Below are 22670 nucleotides of genomic sequence, written 5' to 3'. Positions count from 1 at the left end.
GTCCCGGAGAACATCTATATATCATGAGTATAACATGAGAGATGCGGATGCTGACATGGGAACTTCGTCAGGAATGAGAGAATCAGAGTAGATACAGTAATGCTCCTAGACTCACATTGAAGAAGCGTTTTAGGTGAATCCACCGAATTATTGAGGGCACTGGGACCTCAGTGAATAGATGATGCCGCAATGGGTATGCTGATTTTGTCACTCATTTATGTTGGGCTTAGATGAGCGTACTTTCGTCTCAGTTGAGGTAATTGATGGGACGGGGCTCCAATGCCATGGTCATATGAAGATGGGGACGATATTGACGTGACCTAGTGCGTTGAATGCCTGTGATGCCTGTGCGGCATGAATGCATTGAAATAGAACTTCTGCTGCCCAAGGCGGTATATATATGACATCCACCAGTTCCTTCTCTACTGGAGGAGGCTCCTCAAAGCTTTCCTGGAAGTATTCGGGAACCTGAGCCTAGAGATTTACCTGTAGATATCGCAATTGAAGTGCAGACGAACTTCGCTGACCTCAAAGCAGTCAACAGTTCAGGCTGCAACAAAGTCATCGGGATCAGAAACTTACATATTTTCCCCATATCGATGAATGATTACATCATTGTAGGAGGAATCAAACGCTTCATCACCGTTCTATCGGTCTCCCTGTTAAAACATGAATCCTGGCACGATTGACAATTTGCTCCAACAGAGGCAGGTAGCATCACAGGTATGGCCTCCTGAGCATTCTGACCCGATGGTAGAATTATCTCCAGGATACGAAGCTGGTGTTCTTACTTCTGGACAGAGGAGCTCACGTTTTCACCTCTCCGAGAACTCAATTCGATTGGCGTTGGAAATTGGTACACCGAAAAGATTTTGAGGGAAAGTCTCTTACTAATAACAGTGGATTGCTTCTTGGTGACTCGCATCGAGTTCTGTATCATTGGAGTGGAGTAATTATGCAGTGGAACATCTGAAATCCAACATTAGCTTCAGATATAATGGTCAGACAGTTCGTACAAGACTGAAATCGTCCCCCGGGATCTGCACCTCCAGTTCATCTACATCAAAGAATTCCACCAAGTCGGGTACTTGTGAATTCAGTCCCCATGGTTGCCTCCGCTGCTCCGTGACCGCTTTTTGTCGCTGTGCATCTTCTTAATCCTGAGTCTGACCGTATTTTCGACTTTCTTCCTAAAGAGACAATATAATTAGAAGCCAACCTCTTTTAAGTGAGACAAGTAGATAATATTATTTTAGATGAGTTTGGGTAATTGTGGAAGATGCCTGTTCTTGAAAAGGAGCATTGAACATTATCAAAAGTCTCGGCCTCTCTCTGGAGGCATTTGGCACGATTTGATTGCTTTGACTCTCTCCTACATTAAACAGTCTGGCCTCAATATCTTGTTGAATCTGCACTTGACATATGTGGTTCTTCATACCTTAGCAATCCCTACCATGCAAGCGAATGCCTCATGTCCAGGTATTACCTCAATGATTTTATAAGCCACAGAAGAGTAAATACACTCGCTGGACATTGCTGATAATAAACTACACAGTGGCGAGTTGAAATGGTACCTACAAATGCTCAATCTTCTGTTTCTGCTCCGGAGATGTGACACCAGGAACTCTCCTTTTGTAGATCCGAGTGATTTCGTCGTGGAGCCGAGCATATGTCTCCTCTTTGTTGCCGATCTGACTGCGGGTGGTATCACACTGAATACTAATGGAATCAGATGAAGCAACGTAATAGTTGCTATCTCGGAGACCTTGATGGAGGATTTTCGGAACATGACCCTGAAGAGCGTAAAGAGGCCACACAGTAGTTGCTTTCGAGCTCGTTCTAGCTGGCAGTCAGAACACATTTGAATACCTGTGTCTGCAATACATACTTATTGACTTTCTGACCGCCAGGCCCCGACGAGCGAGAATAAGTAGTCTGCCCTATCTTAACCGGAATGGTAGATTGATTGAAACGCTGAAACCAGTCTCGTGCAGTATCGAGGTCTGAAGCATCGCTGTGCCCAGAATGCGATGAATGGGCTCTACAGTTTTGGGCGAGCGAAAGCTGCCCTCGAAGCTGAGGAATTAGGGACTGTATAGCGCGGCATTGAAGCATCGCAGCAGAGAATTTGAGCGAGCCCTGAAACGATTGCAAAGAAGTTTGCAACGAGGTGAAAGTCAAATATGACAAGAAGATGGTAAGAAAAATGGAGGTGAAAGATAGCGGGTGACCCTTCCACTGCCACCCCACGCTCAAGAACCAGCCCAAACTATGCAGCGTTCATTTCACTCAGTAGACAATGTCAAAAAAAAAATCGCCACAGGACCTGCGCCAGAAATGCGAGAGGAGTTTGAGTTTGATGATGGATCTGGTTTGTAGAAGCGACCAGAGGTAAAGATCGCAGGAAGACGCGCTTGTCTAGTTCCGGCAAAGCACCACTCGAGCTAACGTAACTGACAAACGTGCGCAAGGATTAAATTCTGCTTGTCATCTTCGAAAGCTTCTTTCCCCTCCTCAATCAAACCACCAGAACAACCAGCAAAGCCTTCTTGCCAACAATGAATGCCTAGCTGATGCACAAATACCAGCTTTATAAGAGACGCTCGACGTCAACAAACCCTCTTGTTCTTCCCTGACGCTTCAGCCAAAAGGATTCTCTCGGTCACCTTGAATCTCGACTCCACGCCGGATCCAGCCTCACCCACCCTTACTTCGCTACCTCTCTTTCCTTTCATTTCACTGCTTTGAGCCCACCCCTACCCATAGAAACTCTCATCGTAGTTCGGGAGCTTTGCCTCGACTACCTGCAGCTCCATTCGCCTTGAGATTGCTCAGACCAGCCCTCCAGTGTCGCCGCGCAAAGCATTCATGCCACAAGAGACTCCCGAGTTCCATACAAAGACTTTGTCGCCGGTTTCTCCCCTTCCAATCCATCCAGTCGAGCCATCCAACATATCTGTTCTTCGAAACCAAACCGACCCAATCTTCAATATGACTTCGACGCACCTTGATCCTGCCCCTCCCTCCCCAGCTGTAGCTGCGACGGCAGAACATTCTTCCGATTCCATACCAGTGAAGCCCGATTCCCCATCAGCCGAGTCAAGCTTTTCCGACGCGTACAAGGAAGAATCAGAGAAGGAAATGGAAGAGAAGAAGGATACAATTGTCAACGAAAGTTCAGATGTCAGCGACGACTATGCTATGACATTCGATTCTGAGGGAGAAGAACGCGCAGATAGTGGGGATATAGCACAGGCAAACATTGAGCCAGAGCCAACATCTCTACCTGCTCAGACTACTCTATCTTCTCCTCCTGTTCCCTCAATCGACACTTCTATCGCCCAAAATGCTTTCCAACCGGGCCCAGCTGCCATCCCCATCCCTCCCAGCCCTTCTACCCTCCCAAGTACCGCCCATGCCTCCGAAGGCTCTGATGCCAGTACAGCCCCAATCCCGATGGATACGACAGAAACCACACCTCACACGTATGAAGCCATTGCGAGTGGCGACATAGACATTCAGCAGCTGTTGGACAACATTACAGCCAATGCCGAAAAGAATGAATCAACTACTGCTGCCACTAATCCAATTACCCAGCCATCTGCGTCTATCCCAAAAGCCAGCTCCGGGCTCCCCACTCATTCGAGTTTGCCTCCACGCCCTAATCTTCCCCACAAGCGACCTTATGATGATCATCCAAAATATCATGCAAATGCTCCAGGTCTCCCAACCGCCGCTAGCTCATATAGACCTCCTGGGGTTGCTTCAGCTCTTATTGCTGCTGGTGCTCCAGGTACGTCTACTGATCCTAGAAGCGGGCTTCCCCCTCCACCCACTGCATCATTCCGGCCTCCGCCACCCTCCGTACTTAGTCCCATCAACCAAGCTTCCAGTTCCCAGATCAATCGTTTGTCTGCTGCTCAAGGTCAGCAGACTCAAAGCGTTGAATCTCAGGAAGAGGCTGATGAAATAGATGCGAAATGGGGTCCGGAGGTCCAGAAAGTTTACGATGAATTCCTTGACAATGAGCGCATGTATGTCACAGAAGGACTGTGGGATAGATTTCCTTTGAACTCTCGACTCTTCATAGGTATGTAAACAGCGCTCTGGATCCTCGAGACACGTCTGACAGTCTCTGAACAGGAAATCTTCCAAGTGAGAAGGTCACAAAGCGAGATATATTCCACGTTTTCCACCCGTACGGAAAGATTGCTCAGATTTCGATTAAGCAAGCTTACGGCTTTGTCCAATTCCATGACAGCTCGGCTTGCTTTGCAGCTCTTGATCGAGAACAAGGGGCAGAAGTTAGGGGGAAGAGAATGCGTATGTCGCAGAGTTTAGTATTCAGTTTCAAACATCTACTAACTGTCGTTCAGATCTGGAAATTTCGAAGCCACAGAAGAGCACTCGTAACACATCATCCACTGCCACGACGGTTGTGCGTAGATCGAGATCACCTGACTATTCCAGAGGAAGCATGCCTGACCGTGGTGGCCGCCATCCACAAGGAGGTCGGAACGGAGATCGATACGACGGTCGCTCTGGACAGCAACCCATGCGCCAAGATGAATATGGGCGCCCATTGCGTATGCGGGATGATTATCGGCCTCTCAGACAAGTAACCCCGCCCCGAGGAAATCCACGCAGTCGCGATGAGTATCCTCCTCGTCGGGACTCTTACGATGGCCGCGAGAGACGCCGAAGCCGCTCTCCACCTGCAGGCTATGGTAATCGGGATAATGGACGATATAGAGAGAGAAGCTTGAGTCCTAGAGCCCGAGAGGCTTTGGAGGACGAGGATCTTCAAATCCCTCGACGCGATCCTAGAGCCGTTCCTGACGTCCAAATTATTTTACTGGATCAACTCGACCGGGCATTCGTCTCCTGGGTTGAGTCTGAGATGCGGAGCCGAGGTGTAAACGTAGAAGTTATGTTCCTCAGTCCACGACTTCCGCTTCAAGCAGTTATCCGACGACAGATCATCGAAGGTGTCCATGCCGTTTCGAAGCTGGACATGAGATCTCAAAATCAGAGCAAAATTTCGCTTCAGGTCTTTGACCGCCAAGGAGGAGCGAACAATGTTCGATTCGACGAGTACCAGGATCTTGATCCAAAAATTGCTGCTGAGCTTGTCATCCGCGCAAAGCACACCCCGCCACAAGTCCATCAACCTCAAGCATACGCTCCACCGCAGTATGCTCCGGTCCAACCCCCCTATCAACAACCGGCTCCTGCGCCAGTTACTCCTAACCTTGCTAGCTTGGTTGGGCAATTGGACAATGCTACATTGCAGAAGCTTCTGAGTACTCTTCAACCGCAACAGCAGCAGAACAATCATGCTGTTGCCGCAAACTCCTCGATTGATCTTGCCGGTCTCCTTGGTGGATTTGCACCACAACCACCTCAGCAGCAAAACTATCAACCTCAGCCCCAACCTCAGCCCCAACACCAACCTGCTGCTGATCCATACGCGAATCTTGCCATTAACCCGGCTCTGGCCTCGCTTCTCGGTAACGGTGCACCGGCACAACAACCAGTCCAAACACAAACACCTGCGCAAACAGCACCTCAGCAACAAGTCCAAAATATCATGGCTCAACTTGCTAGATTCCGGCAATGAATAATGGCACTTTACTACATGGGAGCCAACAGTCATGCATATCAGTGTGGCGTTGCTGGAGCGTTTTTGATTTCTTCGGGTGGAGTTTAGGGATGGGTTTAGATCGTTGTTGTCGCGAAATTTTCCTCGAGCCATTTGGCATTACCGGCTTTGTGGTTCATTTGTTTCATTTGAAAAAGATTCACGATTTTCGGCTGTGATAATTTTTGATGGTACATCGGAGGACAGTTCCACGTTACGCGATTCTTGTGAACCTGCATGAACTCATCTCCTCTTCTTCGTTTTCTGCCAGTCTGACAAATGCGAACGCCACTGTTTGCGGACGACTACGGATGTAGATCTCTACTCCAAATTTTGTACAAAGCAAACATTGATCCATAGATTCACCCAGTGCACTTGCTAACACGCAAGCAATTACATCACATCTTCGTGTTTCTGAAAGTGAATGATTTCACCAGTCTCATAATTTTACTTTCACATCCGAGGCTTTGACGGGCCATACTGATGGCCTGGTAGTGGTTAGTATCTCAAGTGAACCTCTCCAAGAAAAACGTACCTTGTCAAAAGTAACCTCTCAACCGGAATCTTCTCCCTCGACTTCAACCAGGCAGCCAAATCCACTTTTAAGCCCTTTGACTCCTTTCCCAGCACATCTACTCCTCGTTCCACAAGTGCCATCCTAACCTCTTCGACATCCATATCCTTCACACCCCCCGCCCTCTCAATCAACTTATCATCCATCTCTAAATACTCCACCCTCCTTTTCACCTTCCTTCTCAACATCCCCGTGGGTAAGCCGGGCAACTGCCCTCCAAGATAATCCCACGCACTAGAAGACAATCCCAAACTCCAACTGATATGCAGTAATTGCATCCTATTCAGAGCTTCCACGCCTTGCTTTTCCGGCACTTTCGCTGTCAAATTCCGGAACGATATCCTTCGTCTCTCCTCAAGCTTCGCCCTGTCCGACTGTATTTGTTTCGGTATCCTGCATGTCCAAGGCACGATTGAGGTCATAGCAATAACCACTAAAGGCGTAAACTCTCCACATATGATTAACACCAAAGCGAACATCGGCACACGCTTGACATCATGCCAATTGCGCGTGAGCAGCTGAAATTCCGAGCGGTTTAAGGACCGAGCTTTGACTGCTGCCACCAGGGACGAGGTATGTTTCTTGTCGATGGTGGATTGAATGGGCTGTGAGGCTTTGTAGTTGGCGTAGATGTTCTTTATGCCGGTTTTGTAGAAGGCAAGGTAGGATTTGCCAAGGGTGAAGAGGTAACCTGGGAGAGATTGAGAGGGCTGTCGAGTGGGTGTTTGGAGGGGTGCTGGGAGGGTGGTGATGGGGCCATTCACAGGGTGAGCTTTTGAGGTGACCGTTTTGCTATTGCTAGAGACAGTGCTTGTTGAGGCATAGCGGAAGAGCAAGAGGGATGTTAATTGTAGGGATTGGGAACGACCGCCGAAGGAAGATATTCGTGGAGCGATGCCAAATCGGATGCGCTGGTAATGACAGGCGGTGCGCATACCGCGCAGGGTCGTTGTGTTCATTGCATGGGGTTAAGGGTAAAAGTAATACAATTGAGAAGGAAATGAAGGAAAGACACTCAGAGAAAACGTTTGGTGTTTGTGCATGGTACGTGTGTGGAAAGAAGTAAATTGTTTCGTGACGTTGACGAGATCTACAGGGATTGTAGTTAGCGTTCCCGCTCTTTAACGGGGCTTGCAGCACTCCCGTGGGTAATAATGGAGTCGTAGATGCGGGCTGAGATATACGTTGCTAGTATGAAAGATTTAGTTGTGAGAGCATCGGAATCTTTGGTCTAGCACTGGACGTCTGATATCAGGATTCTCTGAGCGCTGAATATATGTTTAGAAAGCTAATGTGAATTTTAATCAAGTACATCTAGATCCTTGAATCGTACATATGATAGATCTGAATTTTAACAGTTTGTACTTTCCCCATATCTATCTTTTCAATGGTCCTAGCTTGGAGCCGCACTGGCTGTGTTGTCCACTTGACCCCTGTTGAATAATCGACTCGCCAAAGCTCTTGTTTCCCGACTCAGCCAACCCGACACTTCGAATTGCATCTCTGAAATCAGTATCAGAGTTTCGGAGACCACACAATCTCTGGAGAAGATATTGTGTCAATCCCGATTGCGCTTCGACTAGTCTCTCAGAGGAATCGTACTTGGCCTAAGCCAAATAATTGAGAGTTTCATTGTTCCGAGTTTAGAAGGATTTGAGTTATCCTGGACAGAGTACGGATTGAAGAGCCCAAAGCATTGATAAGCAACGTCTCACTGCGTCAAAGGTCAGACTTGTGACTTGTATATACGGACAGCACTTGTCATCTCAACCTGGTCCGTTCTGCTGGAATACACAATCATCGCAATGGGTTGGCCTTACAAAATAGTCCTCGAGCTCACAGAAGAGCAAAAGCACGAGCGACGTACGCTCCTCGATCGATATGGCGTGTACGCGCAGCTATCCGTGCTCATCCCAATCTTATGCTACCAGCTCTACCGATTAGCCCTCTGGGTCTCATTTGCGAGGCAGAGGTCGAAGGTTAGGTATTCTGAGGTTCCAAGTTCGCCGGTTTCGAAGCGTGAAAGGGATTCTAGGAGGGGGGGTCTGGTCACGAAGTGGAGAGAAGTTAAGTGGTGGTTGGGAGGAGAGATTGCGAAGGGTTGGGGAATTCGAGGTCAATGGGTTGTTGGGATTACTTGGTCGTGTCATTTATTGTATTTGTGTGTGAAAGAGACGGGTGATGGTATGTTCTTTTATTCCATTATATTCATTTTGTCATGTTTCTGCGTTCTACGGGGTCCCTGGCAAGGTCCAGCCACTTTCTCGACTTCTGTCTACTTGCTTCATTGCCGCTCGGAAATCCCATCATAAACCCGAATACTGCACTGTTTCTGAGAAAGCTGCATTTTATTTGATAACGGATCCTGCAACATCATGCCCAGTCACGATCTGGTCACCGGCGCCTTCTTAGTCCAAAGATCAAAACAATGTTTGCTAATACATCAAAGATTACCTCCATATTACCAAGCGATTCGGGGTGATAGCAGCTTCCCAGCTACCATTACACTACATGCTCTCTATGAAGTCGCTCCACTCACCGCTGGCACTCGCCTTCAAAGCCTCCCACGAAGATCTCAACCGATGGCATCGAGTCTCCGGCCGAGTTATATACGGTATCCTAGTCTGCCACGCATCATGGTATATGAACTTCTTCGTCCAAGTAGGGGTCCTACAAAAGCGTCTCGCAGCTCCTGTTGTCATCATTGGCGTACTTGGCTTTTCAATGCTCACTCTCCTCGTCACAACAAGTCTAGAAACCGTCCGCAGATGGAGCTACAGAGCCTTTTTCGTATGCCATCTTGTCATAGGAGTCACTCTAATGCCACTCCTCTTCTTCCACGCTAAGCCATTGCGAATATACGTGGTCGAGGCCCTGGCATTATTCGTCTTTGACATTGTATGCAGAAAGCTCGACACATTTACAGGATTCGCAACTGTCACAGGAATTCCCAACACCAAGCTCGTCAAGCTCACCATCCCAGTCCCGCAGTCCAAGATTCACAGGTTTGCAGCTTCTCCAGGCCAACACGTCTACTTGCAAATCCCAGCGGAGAGCACACCAGCAAAGACAAGTTCTCCGTCCATCCATGACCTCTGCTACAACCCATTTACCGTTGCGTCCGTCTCGGAGAACGGGGTAACTCTCGTACTACGTACATTGAAGGGCCCAACGACGAAAGCACTTGATAATCTTTCTCGTTTAAATAAAGCCCGCCCACCTCTCAATATCGAGGGCCCCCTAGGGTCAAGTCGGCATTTCCCGAACCTGGCGAGAGACTATGACAGGATTGTGCTGGTGGCAGGTGGTGTAGGCGCCACCTTCATCATGCCGATTTACACTTCTCTGAAAGAGCAGCTTGTTACTGAAGGCAAGAGTCCAGACCGAGCGACGTTCGCTTGGTCGATGCGGTCGACTGCCGAAGCTAGCTGGGCGATTGATGCTGAAGCTGGAGATGCTCTGCCTGAAGACGACAATCTGAAGATATATCTCACGAGTGGGTTTCTCGCTGAGGAAAATCATGGTGATGAAGAACTCTTGCCTGTAGATGGCAGCGTGGAAATGGCAGATTTGGCGAGAGATGATGAAATCAAGGGTATTAGGGTCACAGGAGGGAGGACAAGGCCAGATTTGAAGGGGATTGTGAATGAGGCGTTCAGGATGGGAAGGGAAGAGCGGGTGGCTGTTCTTGTTTGTGGGCCAAAGAGTATGGCGAGGGAGTTGAGGAAGCATGTCGGGGTGTGGGTTAAAAGGGGAAGGGAGGTTTGGTTTCATGACGAGAGTTTTGGGTGGTGATGTTAAACCTGGAAATCGGAATCTTGCTAAGTCTTCCAGATTGCTTGATAGACAATGAAATTTTGCGAATCATAAACTCCTAAATGGTGGCAAGCCCTGTAGATCTTCCTCAACCAACAAACCCTCAGAGGTCCATTCGAAGCAGGCTGAACCTATTGACTGCCTCAGGAGGCGCTTGCTACACTACTCAATGTTTTGCGCACTGGAATTTTGCATGTTCCAATGGGCACTGAGAACATAGGCGCGGGCGCTTTAGAGTTGATTGAAACTGTTTGCATCTTACAGAACTCCAGTCGAATGGCCTCGGCCGCGGAGCACATGCGTACAGATAAGTTGATACTTGAACATCCCACCCGTGCTTTATTTGAACCCTTGAATGGAAAAACGTGAAAAGATCCGCTCCAAACTCCGGCCAAGAAAGGCAATACATCATATCGTAACACATCATCAATCAGCCCTCTTCTTCGCCTCGCCATCCACGTCACCAGCGCTACTCGCACTGGGCGTTTTCAATCCCTCTCCTTCCGCACTGTCCGTACCAGCAGTATGTTCATCCTCGTCCCAACCATCCTCGAGATTCTCATCCCAATTATCCACCTCCTCGTCCAATGTCCTACTCGGCACCACAGTTGACCCTCCCTCCCTTCTAACCTCCCCACTCTCCTGCGCGCCGACACCCTCACCAAGCTCGAGATCCTCTTCTCCAGGCACAACTTGATAATGCTTCGCCAATCGTTTCCTCTCCAACATGCGCAAATGATACCATGAACTCAAGCCCAGCGCACCCAAACTCCCAACCACATTGGCCACTATATCGTAGAAGTCGAATTCGCGGCCATTGGGTAGGAAGCCTTGTAGAAACTCTGAGCCGACGCCTAGGAGGCCAGTACAGATTACGAGGGTGAGGTTGAGGGTGCGGCGCCGGGAGGTGTCGAGGATCCAGTAGAAGCAGGTGGTGAGGATGAAGAAGGTGACGAAGTGGAGGACCTTGTCATTTATGAGAGAGTTGACTTGGAGGGAGGAGAGGCCAGCGTAGGCTGCTGTGGCTGCCAGGAAGAGGAATGCTCCTGGGGTTGTAAAGTCAGCTCTGTGTTTGCTTGAGGGGTGGTTGGGCTGTGGAGAGGGAACGAACCGGCAAACGGAAGTCGTATTCTCATGATGAAATTGTGTGTTTATGATTGTGGAAGGGCTTTTAGCATTTCAGTGTTTCTCAGTGCTGAAGCAGAAGCGGTATGTGAGGATATTTGAGGCTACTTGGAGGTAGAGTAGAATTGTGGTTGTTTGAGGAGGCACCCAAGTTGGCTGGTGGTGGAGTTGGAGGACAAGGTAGAAGCTAGTTTACTTCTTGATGGTTCAAGCCCCAGGCTCTGGTATTAAGTCTCGGAGGTGTCTTTCGTTGGAGACTCTGATTGTTGGCGTAGCTGGAGCTGTATGGAGGGAAGGGAAGCTGTTAGGTGAGGAGCTGGCGCAGTGAACGTGGCTTGCGAGGAAAGATGTCATACGGGTTTGCAACAGCCGATGCCTACTGACACTGTATGTCGCTTCATGGTCTTCGGGGAAAATGAATTATAGCACGGGAATGTCTCCAGATGTAATGATCCGCACAAGTATCTCTGCAACATGGAACAGCGGTACCATTGTTCCTTTGACTTGTCCCAGCCATGTGCCATTGTCATATTCAGCCTTCCGATAAGCGAACTTTCTGCAAGTGGCCGGCCATGATCTCGATCTGAGCCTTTAATAATAAGCCCCGAACTGAAAGAAAAAGGCTCTGGAAAGCGTATGTGATTGGGAAATGTGTCCATAATTGCTATTGTGTTGCATAATTAATCATTAACATGTATTGTCTTGAATGCCCATAATGAATTCGGCACTTTGACAGATGCGCTAACCTCATTGCCCCCTGGCTGATGTCGGCTGCAGCCCGACTTCAACGACACCTCAAAAGCTCGTCGCGACGAGATTCATCAGGGACGCGCCATACCATCAAATCCATCCGTTTTCGAGCTTCGCATATTAGGACTCGATGAGGACAACAACCCTGAGACCCTGTTGAAGGAGCTTTCACGTCGAAATCCACCCTTGGTGGCTGCCAACGCTTCGCTCATGAGGGGATATCATGTCGCGAACATCGAATGGACAATCATGGCAGAAATCGCAGTTTCTGGGCAACAGTAACAGCAACAAGTCTCTACTGCGCTATCACGACAACAGCTCGACTCCCAGTGTCGCGGGCGCCGATGATGCTATAATGGACGACCCCGGTATTGCGGGCGGCCTCGATGATGGCATGGCGGACGAGTCCGAAACCCAGCGGCAGCTTTTCAAGGATTTATATCTGCGATCAGAAGCCAAAATCGCGGGACTCTTTGGCAATAAAGGCTTGCGGGAACAGGATCCCGCGGAGGATAACTCGGCGGCGGATGTGCAATTGGCGATAGAGGAATCCACCGCTGTGGAAGCTGCCGCGGTTGAGCAAGCACCCAAGAAGTCTGCGCGGACCATCGATGAGGACAACTACGATGACGACGACGAAGACGATGAAGATGATGGAGGTCAGGAATCACCGCTGAAGAACAAGAATGGAAATGCCCTACTGTCCCCCTCGAAATCCGGCAGTTCTCCTGTGTCCTCGGACATATCCCCGACCAAGCAGGCCGAATCCAATAAAGATATTACAGCGCCGGCAGAACCCAAGTCCTCCGAAGATGCGCGCAAGCAGTTGGAGGAAGCCAAGAAGGCTACAGAGGAGGCTGCAAAGCGCAGCTTCCATACACTTTTCTACACATTGGAGAACGACCGCATCGCTATGCTAGAACAGCAGAAGCTGGAGGAGTCCGAGAAGCAAATTGATGCGGAAATGGATCACTCAGGAAATACCAATAACGCTAATGGTCCAAATGGTGAACATCACGGATCCTTGAGCAGTGCCAATTTGGGTGCCTCGAGTTTGACACTGAAGCATCTTATTGCGCGGATCGACCTGAAGCGCGATCAAGTTCGAGCCTCGGATGCCGAGTTGCGTTCATTAATGAACGAAGTTCGGAAGAATAGAAGTAAATGGGCGAGTGAGGAGAATGTACACCAGGAGGAACTATACGAAGCTGCGGAAAAGGTCCTGAGTGAACTCAAGGCCATGACAGAGTATTCAGCTCCATTTCTCACCCGCGTGAATAAACGAGAGGCCCCAGATTATTACAATGGTAAGAAATACCGAATCCACTTCCGATGACAGTACCTAACTAGAACCAGTCATCAAGCATCCTATGGATTTGGGAACTATGACCAAGAAGCTCAAAACTTTGACGTACAAATCCAAGAAAGAGTTTGTTGACGACCTGGACCTGATATGGAGTAACTGTCTGAAGTACAACGGTGACATACAGCACCCATTAAGGCGAAATGCAAACTCGATGAGGAAAGAAGCGGAAAAGCTAGTACCTCTGATTCCGGATCTTGTAATTCGACCGAGGGCTGAAGTTGAAGCCGAGGAGCGTCGCAAGCAGAATGGAGGTGAAGATGATGCCGGTGACGACAGTGACGATGAACCAATCATGTCTTCTCGAGGACGCAAAGCTGGAACAGGAGCAAAAGGCACAAAGGTCAGAAAGGCTCGGGAAGAAAGCACACCTGGCGTTGAGCAAAAGCCAACTCTCCAGCTCAATGGCTTACTTGGCAGCATTGGGAACGACGGATCTGAAGCTGGGTTCGATGGCAGCCAGAATGGTTTTGCAACCCCACCAGTTGGATCGATAACGCCTAGTGGAATCAATGGAGTCGCTGGACATGGGAGTCAAGCCGATGGAGATATTGATGGCCCATCGATCAACGGCATATCACTCGGCCAGGCCCTCGGTGCTGCTGCGGATGACCTCCGAGAAGACGAGGAGTACAAGATCTGGAAGCAAGTGACGAAGAAAGACCGAGCACTTATAGCCAAGGAGAGAAACCGACTGTTTAAAGGAGACAAACTCAACCCTGACGAACCAGCGTTGCTTCGCTCCAAGGCAGGGATGAGAAGGTGGCTTCGTCAACAAAAGCAAGCACAAACAGATCCTTCCAGCTCGAGTGCCAACGGAAACACCAAAGATGCCATTCAGGGAGTAGAGACTCTGGCTGAAGGTATGGAAGGTGAAGAAGAACGGATGATCCCCGATTACTACGACTATCTCTCAGCAATTCCGGAAATCAACCCCAAGTTACAGTGGATCGAAGATGCGGATGGTCAACTTGTAGATCGAGGAGAAGAATTTCTTCGAATGGTTCCTAGTGGTCACTTCCAAGCGCCCAAAAGTGTTTTGGCTCAGAGAGTCGAAGCCAATATGAGGCAGATGCAAGAGACGAGAAAAATCTGCTCAAAAATTGGCGTCATCAAACAGATGCAGTTGCAGGCACAAGTAGGTTCTAGCTATGGCGTGAGATTCTCAGTACTGACATTTTTAGATGTACAATAATCAATTTCCCAAGTACGAGCCGGAACCTTTCATAGAAGCCGATATTGAGCCTCATGTCACCTCCGATGACGGGCCGATTATGGCAACATGGGTCTGCAAGGCCGCTATGCAACGCTCTATTGCGAAGCTCTGTTATCATGCTGGTTTTGAAGAGCTACAGCCAAGTGCTTTGGATGTCATCACTGATATTGCGGGGGATTTCTTTACCAAACTTGCACAGTCCTTCATTGTTTATCGAGAAACGCCGAAAATTCCGGCAATTACAGCACCGCCGGACACAAGCGCGAAATGGCAGCCACGATTCACCGACGAAGAAGTGGTCCTTCACACCCTCAGCGAGAATGGTATGGATGTTGAGGGTCTGGAAAACTACGTGAAAGATGACATCGAACGTCTTGGTACTAAACTGGGAGTGATGCACGATCGCATGAAGGCTCATCTTTCGGATCTGCTTCGACCGGCACTCGCTGATGGAGGGGCTGATGGATCTGGTGCATTTAAGGATGGTAGCGAGCAATTCGTAGGTGGCGACTTCGCCGAAGAGCTTGGTGAAGATTTCTTCGGATTCAAGGCCCTAGGTCTGGATAGTGAGTTTGGGATGTCTAGTCTGTCTGTGCCTCTACATCTCCTCCACACCAGACTTTACCAGAGTCAACCAAGCGCTGTTGTACAGAATGCTTCTGCGGAGATTTTCGACGCCTTACCACCACTGGAACCTGTTACCATTGATAATATTCAAGGTGCGATTGGTTTGGTCAAAAACTTCTTTCTTGCAAAACTTCATGCCAACGGAGACGTTCCCTTACTCGAAGACGAAGAACTACCCGTCAAGCAAAGGCCATCCAGGCCTCGTCTCGGACCCACAGGAAAGATCACCAGTCCAAGAAAGCGACCGCAGAAGGAGCAGTCGGGTAACTCGAAGAAAAAGAAGAAGCTTGACAACGGCACAGCTGTGGATCCCGCGACTGGCGCAAAGACTGGTGTCAATGGTAGCCCAGAGAAGCCAGGTGTGGGATCGGCAAAGAAACTCAAAGTTCTTCCCAATGGCGGGCCTGTCTCTATGGAAAGGGCTGAAAGTTCCCAGGGCAACGCGAGTAACACAGAGAAAGACGATGTCAGTGCCGTGGGAATGATGAGTCCAGAGAGTATTGAAAGGTGACGAGACGTTGGATTGGATAAGGATGTACATCAGCACCAATCATCAAGAGTCGAGTGGATGGACACATGATCCGATGGCTCCTGTGTTGATAGAAACACTCGTTCTCCGCCTATATGGATTTGAATAGAACACCACCCTTGGCATCACACTCGTTACGCATGGATTACGATGAGCGGGCAATAGGCGCCAAGTACATATGGGAGGCGGCATCTGCGGGTGTCGGGCCAGGTCAATGATTTATTCTTCTTTTCCCTCGCTCGCGAACACCAGGGAGGTTTGCTATCGTTCTCTCGTCTGCCTTTTCAAATGAACATGGCAGGCAAAATTTAGTTAATTTGTGAATCTGTACGATCCCAGACATTTTCCTTTCATTAATATTATATTTTCCTTCTTACGTTGCATTTACGAATCTGTCCTCACCTCAGGTTCCGGCGCGGGTTTCGAATGGGCTGCTTTTTGTTTTCGGGAAGAGCAGAGCTTGGGCGGCGCGTAAGATGGCATGGAATAGCACGGCACGGCACGGATGATATGATACGATCTGCATCGTCTGTCGATGTTTTTTGGGGTGGCTTACTGCACTGGCTTGGTCTGGTATGAATGCAATGGATCAATGGGTTGGCTGGCTGGACGTGGTATTTGTGGCTGACGGGTGGGTGGATGATCGCTATAAAGTAAAGTTGCTTCGGCACTGTGGAATTCCAGGTGAGTGGTAGGAGTGAAAGAGCGTGCGTGGTTTTTGATAAGGATGAAGTCGAGAATCGTGGGGTTGTCAAAAGGGGTGGAGAAACTTGGAAGAAGGAGAATTGCGGGATGTATTCTATGTGATGCTGAGTAGCCGAACGAATGCATGGCTTGATAAATGTACCTGACCTGAAATTGGAAATCTGTTGTGATGTCACTGACTGCTTTCCTCACTGTTTGTTTTGATGCTGTTCCGCCCTCGCTTAAATATTGGCTTCACTAAGTCAAGTCTTACACCATCCTCACTTGTGTCATTGTCATGTTCTTGCGGGCAATGGAAACGGAAGAGAATGAATCGGTCTTCGTTTGGGAATATTCTGCGACCATATCTGTGGATAGAAATGTACCGCTCACCTCTCTCACATTTCCACGTCAGTTCATAATCTGCTTCGCATGACATTCAACCTAAGCCCTTGATCTGGCGAGTTTTTTTTTAAATGGAAGACAATCTGCTTGCCAGTTTCTTCAACAGCGAACCGATTCTCGGTGACAAGCAACACGAGGGATTTCGCAAAATACATGAAAGTGTTTGTGCAAGGGAAAAAGATTTAGGCACAAAATGGTGCTAGAAGAACCATTGCAGTGCATGAGCCTAGTAATAGCAGAATCCAGGGGAACAAAGAACTCTGATGAGTGGTTAATAATCCCAAGAACCTTCGCCACCAGAAGTCATCAAGTCCTACTCAATGCGAGACTTGTCCTCGATTGCAGCGGAACCCATCAAGGTCTAGAGCGTCCTCCATCAGGAGCCAAGACGTCAACTAAGTGGTTCTCAACACTCTCAACAGAGTTACAGCAAGCATTGTCATCGCAATACATTATAGCGGTCTTGACAACCGGAACCTTGTACTTAGGATTATTAACCTTGTTTTTGGTGCACAACTCTACCAGGTGCTCGATGTCATCCCAAAGGCGGATTTCTGGTCTGACTTCCTCCAAGTCATCTTCATCAACATACACGATCTCAAACTCGACAGGCTGTTTTTCAGGCTCCCAATCAGCACAGCAAGCTGCATCGTGGACGACGAATGTAAAAGTCTCGAGAGCGGTGAACTTTTGGAGTGGGTTAATGGTCTTGTGGCAGTTCCACATCTCGAAATCGATGGCGACGTGCTTGATTTTGGAGCATATATCGGGATTGAGCATGTCACCGTACATGTCCAGCGGATCACTGTCATCGTCCAATTCGGTGTACGAGATGTAGATAATGGTGTTGTCTCGGTCGAGTCTAGCGTAGCACTCTCCATTTCGTGTATCGATCCGAACGCTCCAGGTCTTGAGTGCTTCGTCCCGAAATTCTCTGTCAACAAGGTGGAGAGTAGGGTTCTTGGAGTAGACCTTGTGCTTGTGATTGGATTTGTGGTAAGGCCAGCCGTCGGTACCGATACCCCTGGAAATATCGTAGTAGAGAATCTCAACGACTCTTGGGCTATCGGTTGCATTGGCTCTCATAATGGAGCTTTTGATTACTTTGAGGCGGAGCCTAGATGATGAGATAGTCAGCGAATGCTCGAGAAAGATAATACGTTGCCTGATAACTACATCTCTGAAGATGGTTGAGAAGGAAGAGATTTGACAACAGTACATACTCGGCTGGAAGCTTACGATACTTCTCAAAGGCGCCTCTCTTGGCGGCCGAAATTCTAGCCTCATTGGCCGGATAAATGCCCAGCTATTCCCAAGTCAGTCAAATATCGCAACTTGAGAAGGCGACACGTCAGCTACCTTTCCGAATCCAATATCTAAACCATCCGAAACCGGTCTTCCCCGGCGAGCATAAGTCTTACTCTCATTGTCTTGAATCTGTAAAGTGTCAGAGATAGAGGTTGACTTGCTGTTAAAGTAGCACGGAGACTTACCAGTTGCTTAACAGCAGTTTGACTTGCTTTTAGATTTCCTTGGTACAGCAGACTTCTTGCCATAAGTGGCTTCAAGTCGATCTTGATCTTGTTCTGACTCATTATTGATCAAGGATGGAACGATCGAGAAGTGTGCCTAGGTTGGAGACTCCTATGAACTCAAAGGCAAAGGCCCTGGAATGTCTGAGGTCTTAGTAGATCGAAAAGCCTTTGGAGAAAGTTTGGAGAAAAATTGAAGAGACAGGAATCCGATCCAGGTTGACAGTTGAGTGGTGTTTGTTGACAGTAGATCTTGTCAAGCGAGAGGAGTCAAGTCGAAGATCAAGGGTGGGAGATCGCGCATGCCCGTTGGAAAGGGGCTCTCCCGATCGATAGTTGACTGCAAAACAAGAATAGATCAAGGATGTTAAAAGAATCTTTTGAATAGATGTGATCTAAGATCTACAACGTCGACGCGAGCTATAGAGAGCGTTGGAAAGAGAAACAGGATGATCGAGTTGAGAGGTTTTATACAATTTGGAAAAGCTCGGACCCTCGCTAACGAGTTTGATGATAATTGTTTACTGGGCAGGTCTAATCACTGCGTAGGTGATTTCGAAAGCTGTAGAACAAATAATCAGGTGTGCACGTCAGAGTCTTCGGTTGATTGCTTTTAAGTCTTAATGAAGCTGAACCGATTAGTTGTACTTTGATAGGTAAATCGAGCAGGAAACGGAGTAATGGACCAAGCAAGGGACTAATCTGTTTTCCACACTGTCAGAGCTACAAGATAGAGACCACTTTGCGGCTAAATGTAAATGAGAATATGGGTATCCTCGGGCTCGATCTCACAAAGTCCGTACAAAGTTGATGAGATTGCGTGATAATTCTGCTCATAGCAACGATGCAGGAGCAATGAGGAAGCAGTCTTCAAGGCAAAGGTTCTGCCATTGCAAGGTTATTATTGGCATGCAAGTAGTCGCTCTCCCAAGTTGCTTCCATCCATCCTGTACTCTTTCTTTTCTAGGATCAAAGATCATCATTGAATATTTGGATTGTGGCCCTGCCCCCACCCCTATCTCTCAATCATTGGAATTGACGAAACTGGACCTTTGGAGGGTCAAAATTGAGATTCTTCGCATCCTCTTCCTTCAACTGCGCGTCAACTCACTCGACCACTTTCTTACGTCCTTTTGCTCACATCACGGCCCAAGGAAACTTGTAGTCCACGGCATTTAGTGTGTTTTTTTCTTGGCTAATGTGTGAGCTGACAACTTTGCCAATAGTCAACAACTCCACTTCTCCAGTACCCTCAGACATTGTACTTTGTTCATCGTTATCTGATCTGCCACCAGGCTTGTGACTGTTACAATTCTTACCGAGACTGGACCGCGTGTGCCAGAAATATAAAATAGACCTTTTTGGAGAAAACAATACAAAGAAATTCGGGGCTATATGTCATATTTTGCCTTGTCCAAAGAACGAGATCGAGGCCAGGTCATCTATTTCTTCGTTAGTAAAATCGAAGGAGAATAAAAGTACGGCTTAGGAGGCTAGAGCTAGATTCAATATACCTACCATTTGAGAGTAATCCTTGATGAGTGGGATTTTTCCTTGCAGTTCCGCCTTGTCTGATCTACTGGGGTTCACGATGTACCTTCACCATTACCCCGCCTTGCGCCTTGCGCCTTGCGCTTCAAACCAAGGGCTTCTTTCGCGGAACACTTCCCGTTGGCAATTCAAGGGAACGGATACCATATCATTATCAGCGAAGAAGAGATTCTATGATTGAGTTAGAGGTTCATGCCTGGGCAGTGCCACACAAATTTAGCCTAATGTGCGTCTCGCGTATCTGTTTACCCGATGCTCGTCGTGAAGACGAATCCTGTCGGTCACTTGACGAGGTACACATACGAGTGAACTAAGAAAATAGACGAGCACATTGCTAAACCCATATATTGAAAGACCTCCCTTACCTCAGAACCTGTAATGGATGTATAGCTCCCCGTCCCTCGAAATTGCTCAGCATGTTATGTCTCTCAATTTTGACTGTGTTGCTTACCACACTTTGTGTAGTCAATTCTGGTCCTACATCGAGTGATCTGGATTCTGATGTCACAATTATCATCCATGACGACCTTCAAGGTAGTTCCAACCTTTGGTTTTGGCGTGGTCATTGCTTCTTTTGTTCGCTGGATTGACTTCTTCCACTTTAGGAAAACAAAGTAACCACAAAGATTCAGGAGTGCTACTTCTCTCAGCAACCTCGTCCCGGGATGCAGAATCAGCATGTATAGCGCTTGGGGAACAATTGTGGGCTCCTGATCTTAAAACAGGTTTCTTTCCAATCAATCTAAATTATCTGGTATACCAAGAGCAATATGACGTTGATCAGGACTATTTCATCTCCTCAACTTCAGATGGTCTGCGTACAATCACTGGCAAGGGCAAAGTCAAGAGATTTTCTGGTAGCTCGAAGTTACCGGTTCTGTGTACACAAACTGCACCGTTCTCGAACGCAACATACAAGGACAGCAGCGAAAAATGGCAGGTATCCGTGAAATCAAGCAGTTCGCTTGTCACAGGGTAATAATTCTACACATTCTCTCGTGAGCTTCTCTGCTGACAGGTGGATCACAGCTTCCGAGACCGGGTCACTTTTAAATTTCTCGGAATAAGATTCGCTGCACAGCCTAAGCGCTTCACATACTCAACGGCTTTCAGAACAACAGAGAAACAGCAACCAGCACTGGAATATGGGCCGAGTTGTGTATATCCTAAGAAAGAAGGTGGCTCGGAAGATTGTCTGTTCCTCAATATCTGGACACCTTACCTTCCTCTATCCAGAAGAAAGAACACCAAAAAACTCAAGCCCGTTCTGTTTCATATCCACGGGGGAGGAGGTAGTGGCAGTGATACAGGAATAGATGGCACCAGCTTAGCATCTCGTGGGGATGTCGTAGCTGTCACCTTCAACTACAGAGGGGGCAGCTTCGTAAATCTTGCGCTGAATGACGGAATCACGAATGGGAACTGGGGATTTAGTGACCAAATTGCTGCTCTCGATTGGGTTCGAACAAATATTCGAGATTTTGGAGGAGATCCAGAACGGATAACCATCACTGGACAATCATATGGAGCGATTTGTGCCACAAGCATGCTCGGCTCTCCCAAAGCCGCCGGAAAGTTCGTTGGGCTGATTGCTCAAAGCTATACATCTGGTCCGCTCTTTGGTCTTTCGTATGCCAATTACTACGATGTTGCAGCCGTGGCTGAGAAATTCACCTCAGCAGTCCTCGTAGAAGCCAATTGTACTGGAGATGGAGACAAAAGAGTGCAGCTTGAATGTCTGCGAGCACTACCAGCCAGCAAACTTGCAAGTCTCGCTGCACAAGTCAACGTTTTCACTAAAGACGGAGCATATCTGACGACAGATCGGCTCATGCTCGATGGTTCAGCACCTGTTGCCAAAGTCAACGTCATGATGGGTACAGTTCGAGACGACTCAGCTTCATTCACACCTTACCCCACAAATGGAGATCTGAAAACAAATCTCATCAACGGTGGCTTCGCAACACAAGCTGATGCAGTGATATCCTCCGACAAATTCCCCTTGCCTTCAGGCTCAGACCCCTTGCTAAATCTCTTTAACGTCACAGCACGCGTGTCGACAGATGTAACATTCGGCTGTCTTGATGCAGCTACCATGTACGCCGGCGTGCAAAACAGACTTTTCAATCACCCGAATGTATACTTCTACGAATTCAACAGGTCATACCAGCCCCCTCTCTGGATTACGGCGAATAATGTCTGTAGCCCACCATCGACTTCAGGAAAACCACTTGGCGATCTACGCAAGGAGTACTTTAAATGTCATTCTGCAGACATATTTTACACCTTCGGTACCATAACGAGAAATGGCTTGCCGTGTCGGGACGAGGATGACCTGAAGTTCGAGCAATTCACTGTGGACTCATGGACAAGCTTTGTAAGGACTGGGAATCCGAATCCGGATCTGAAATTCTTGAAGGCCAGGGGGTTTGAGACCACCATGGAAGAAATCAAAAGAGCTGGTGTTTGGCAACCAGTTAAGGGAAGAGTAAAGGATTTGGAAATGAGGAGATTACAGTGGCCGAGCTATCAGACAGTGTATGGTGAAGTAGAGCAATGCGAGGTCTTGGGGTTGCCAGTCGACAGCTATGTGTAGCAGTTATCAGAGATTATCGGAACTTCAATACCCAGAAAAGCAATCAGCACTTCACAAGAAGCGTGACCAATGCCTATGTGGGATAGCTAATGGCTTAAGGGCAATGCGAAGAACAATGAGTGACGCGGAGTGAACGGCAGACGTCTAAGCAGTGAGGCTTTCGCTGATGTTTTGAATTCATTGCAAGTGGAAGAGGCTCAAAGGAATGGCATAGTGCACCAATAGACTTAACAAGGTCATAATTTGATCATGTTCGTTGAT

At 48.1% G+C, this 22670-nt stretch overlaps 8 protein-coding genes across 8 annotated transcripts; 4 read left to right on the top strand and 4 right to left on the bottom strand.

Moving 5' to 3' along the window:
- Positions 1 to 1096: 1096 nt before the first annotated feature.
- ONS95_014008 (uncharacterized protein) lies at positions 1097 to 2115 on the bottom strand (the record flags this gene model as incomplete). Its single annotated transcript, XM_058507658.1, has 3 exons — positions 1097 to 1190; positions 1579 to 1839; positions 1889 to 2115. 3 exons carry the CDS (start codon positions 2113 to 2115, stop codon positions 1097 to 1099), a joined length of 582 nt encoding a protein of 193 aa, XP_058356828.1.
- Positions 2116 to 2507: 392 nt separating this feature from the next.
- Positions 2508 to 5620, top strand: ONS95_014007 (uncharacterized protein; the record flags this gene model as incomplete). The annotated part of the gene is made up of 3 exons (XM_058507657.1): positions 2508 to 4090; positions 4144 to 4323; positions 4377 to 5620. Exons 1-3 carry the CDS (start codon positions 2869 to 2871, stop codon positions 5618 to 5620), a joined length of 2646 nt encoding a protein of 881 aa, XP_058356827.1. The 5' UTR covers positions 2508 to 2868.
- Positions 5621 to 6026: 406 nt separating this feature from the next.
- Positions 6027 to 7380, bottom strand: ONS95_014006 (uncharacterized protein). The gene is made up of 2 exons (XM_058507656.1): positions 6177 to 7380; positions 6027 to 6129 (listed from the first exon to the last, which is right to left on the bottom strand). The coding sequence occupies exons 1-2, from the start codon at positions 7172 to 7174 to the stop codon at positions 6081 to 6083; spliced, it is 1047 nt and encodes a 348-aa protein (XP_058356826.1). The 5' UTR covers positions 7175 to 7380; the 3' UTR covers positions 6027 to 6080.
- A 640-nt stretch (positions 7381 to 8020) lies between these two features.
- Positions 8021 to 10010, top strand: ONS95_014005 (uncharacterized protein; the record flags this gene model as incomplete). The annotated part of the gene is made up of 2 exons (XM_058507655.1): positions 8021 to 8399; positions 8665 to 10010. The coding sequence occupies 2 exons, from the start codon at positions 8021 to 8023 to the stop codon at positions 10008 to 10010; spliced, it is 1725 nt and encodes a 574-aa protein (XP_058356825.1).
- A 447-nt stretch (positions 10011 to 10457) lies between these two features.
- ONS95_014004 (uncharacterized protein) lies at positions 10458 to 11777 on the bottom strand (the record flags this gene model as incomplete). Its single annotated transcript, XM_058507654.1, has 2 exons — positions 11143 to 11777; positions 10458 to 11077 (listed from the first exon to the last, which is right to left on the bottom strand). The coding sequence occupies exons 1-2, from the start codon at positions 11165 to 11167 to the stop codon at positions 10458 to 10460; spliced, it is 645 nt and encodes a 214-aa protein (XP_058356824.1). The 5' UTR covers positions 11168 to 11777.
- Positions 11778 to 12129: 352 nt separating this feature from the next.
- Positions 12130 to 15623, top strand: SPT7 (Transcriptional activator spt7; the record flags this gene model as incomplete). Its single annotated transcript, XM_058507653.1, has 3 exons — positions 12130 to 13213; positions 13263 to 14407; positions 14454 to 15623. The coding sequence occupies 3 exons, from the start codon at positions 12130 to 12132 to the stop codon at positions 15621 to 15623; spliced, it is 3399 nt and encodes a 1132-aa protein (XP_058356823.1).
- A 1228-nt stretch (positions 15624 to 16851) lies between these two features.
- ONS95_014002 (uncharacterized protein) lies at positions 16852 to 17929 on the bottom strand. The gene has a single exon (XM_058507652.1). It carries the CDS (start codon positions 17814 to 17816, stop codon positions 17085 to 17087), a length of 732 nt encoding a protein of 243 aa, XP_058356822.1. The 5' UTR covers positions 17817 to 17929; the 3' UTR covers positions 16852 to 17084.
- A 2300-nt stretch (positions 17930 to 20229) lies between these two features.
- ONS95_014001 (uncharacterized protein) lies at positions 20230 to 22409 on the top strand (the record flags this gene model as incomplete). The annotated part of the gene is made up of 3 exons (XM_058507651.1): positions 20230 to 20347; positions 20419 to 20788; positions 20843 to 22409. 3 exons carry the CDS (start codon positions 20230 to 20232, stop codon positions 22407 to 22409), a joined length of 2055 nt encoding a protein of 684 aa, XP_058356821.1.
- Positions 22410 to 22670: the final 261 nt, after the last annotated feature.

The sequence above is a fragment of the Cadophora gregata genome, assembly GCF_030347475.1.
Source record: "Cadophora gregata isolate MNR1 chromosome Unknown scaffold_8, whole genome shotgun sequence".
In the NCBI taxonomy this organism is placed as follows: Eukaryota; Fungi; Ascomycota; class Leotiomycetes; order Helotiales; family Ploettnerulaceae; genus Cadophora; species Cadophora gregata.
This window is presented reverse-complemented; position numbering and strand designations above follow the sequence as displayed.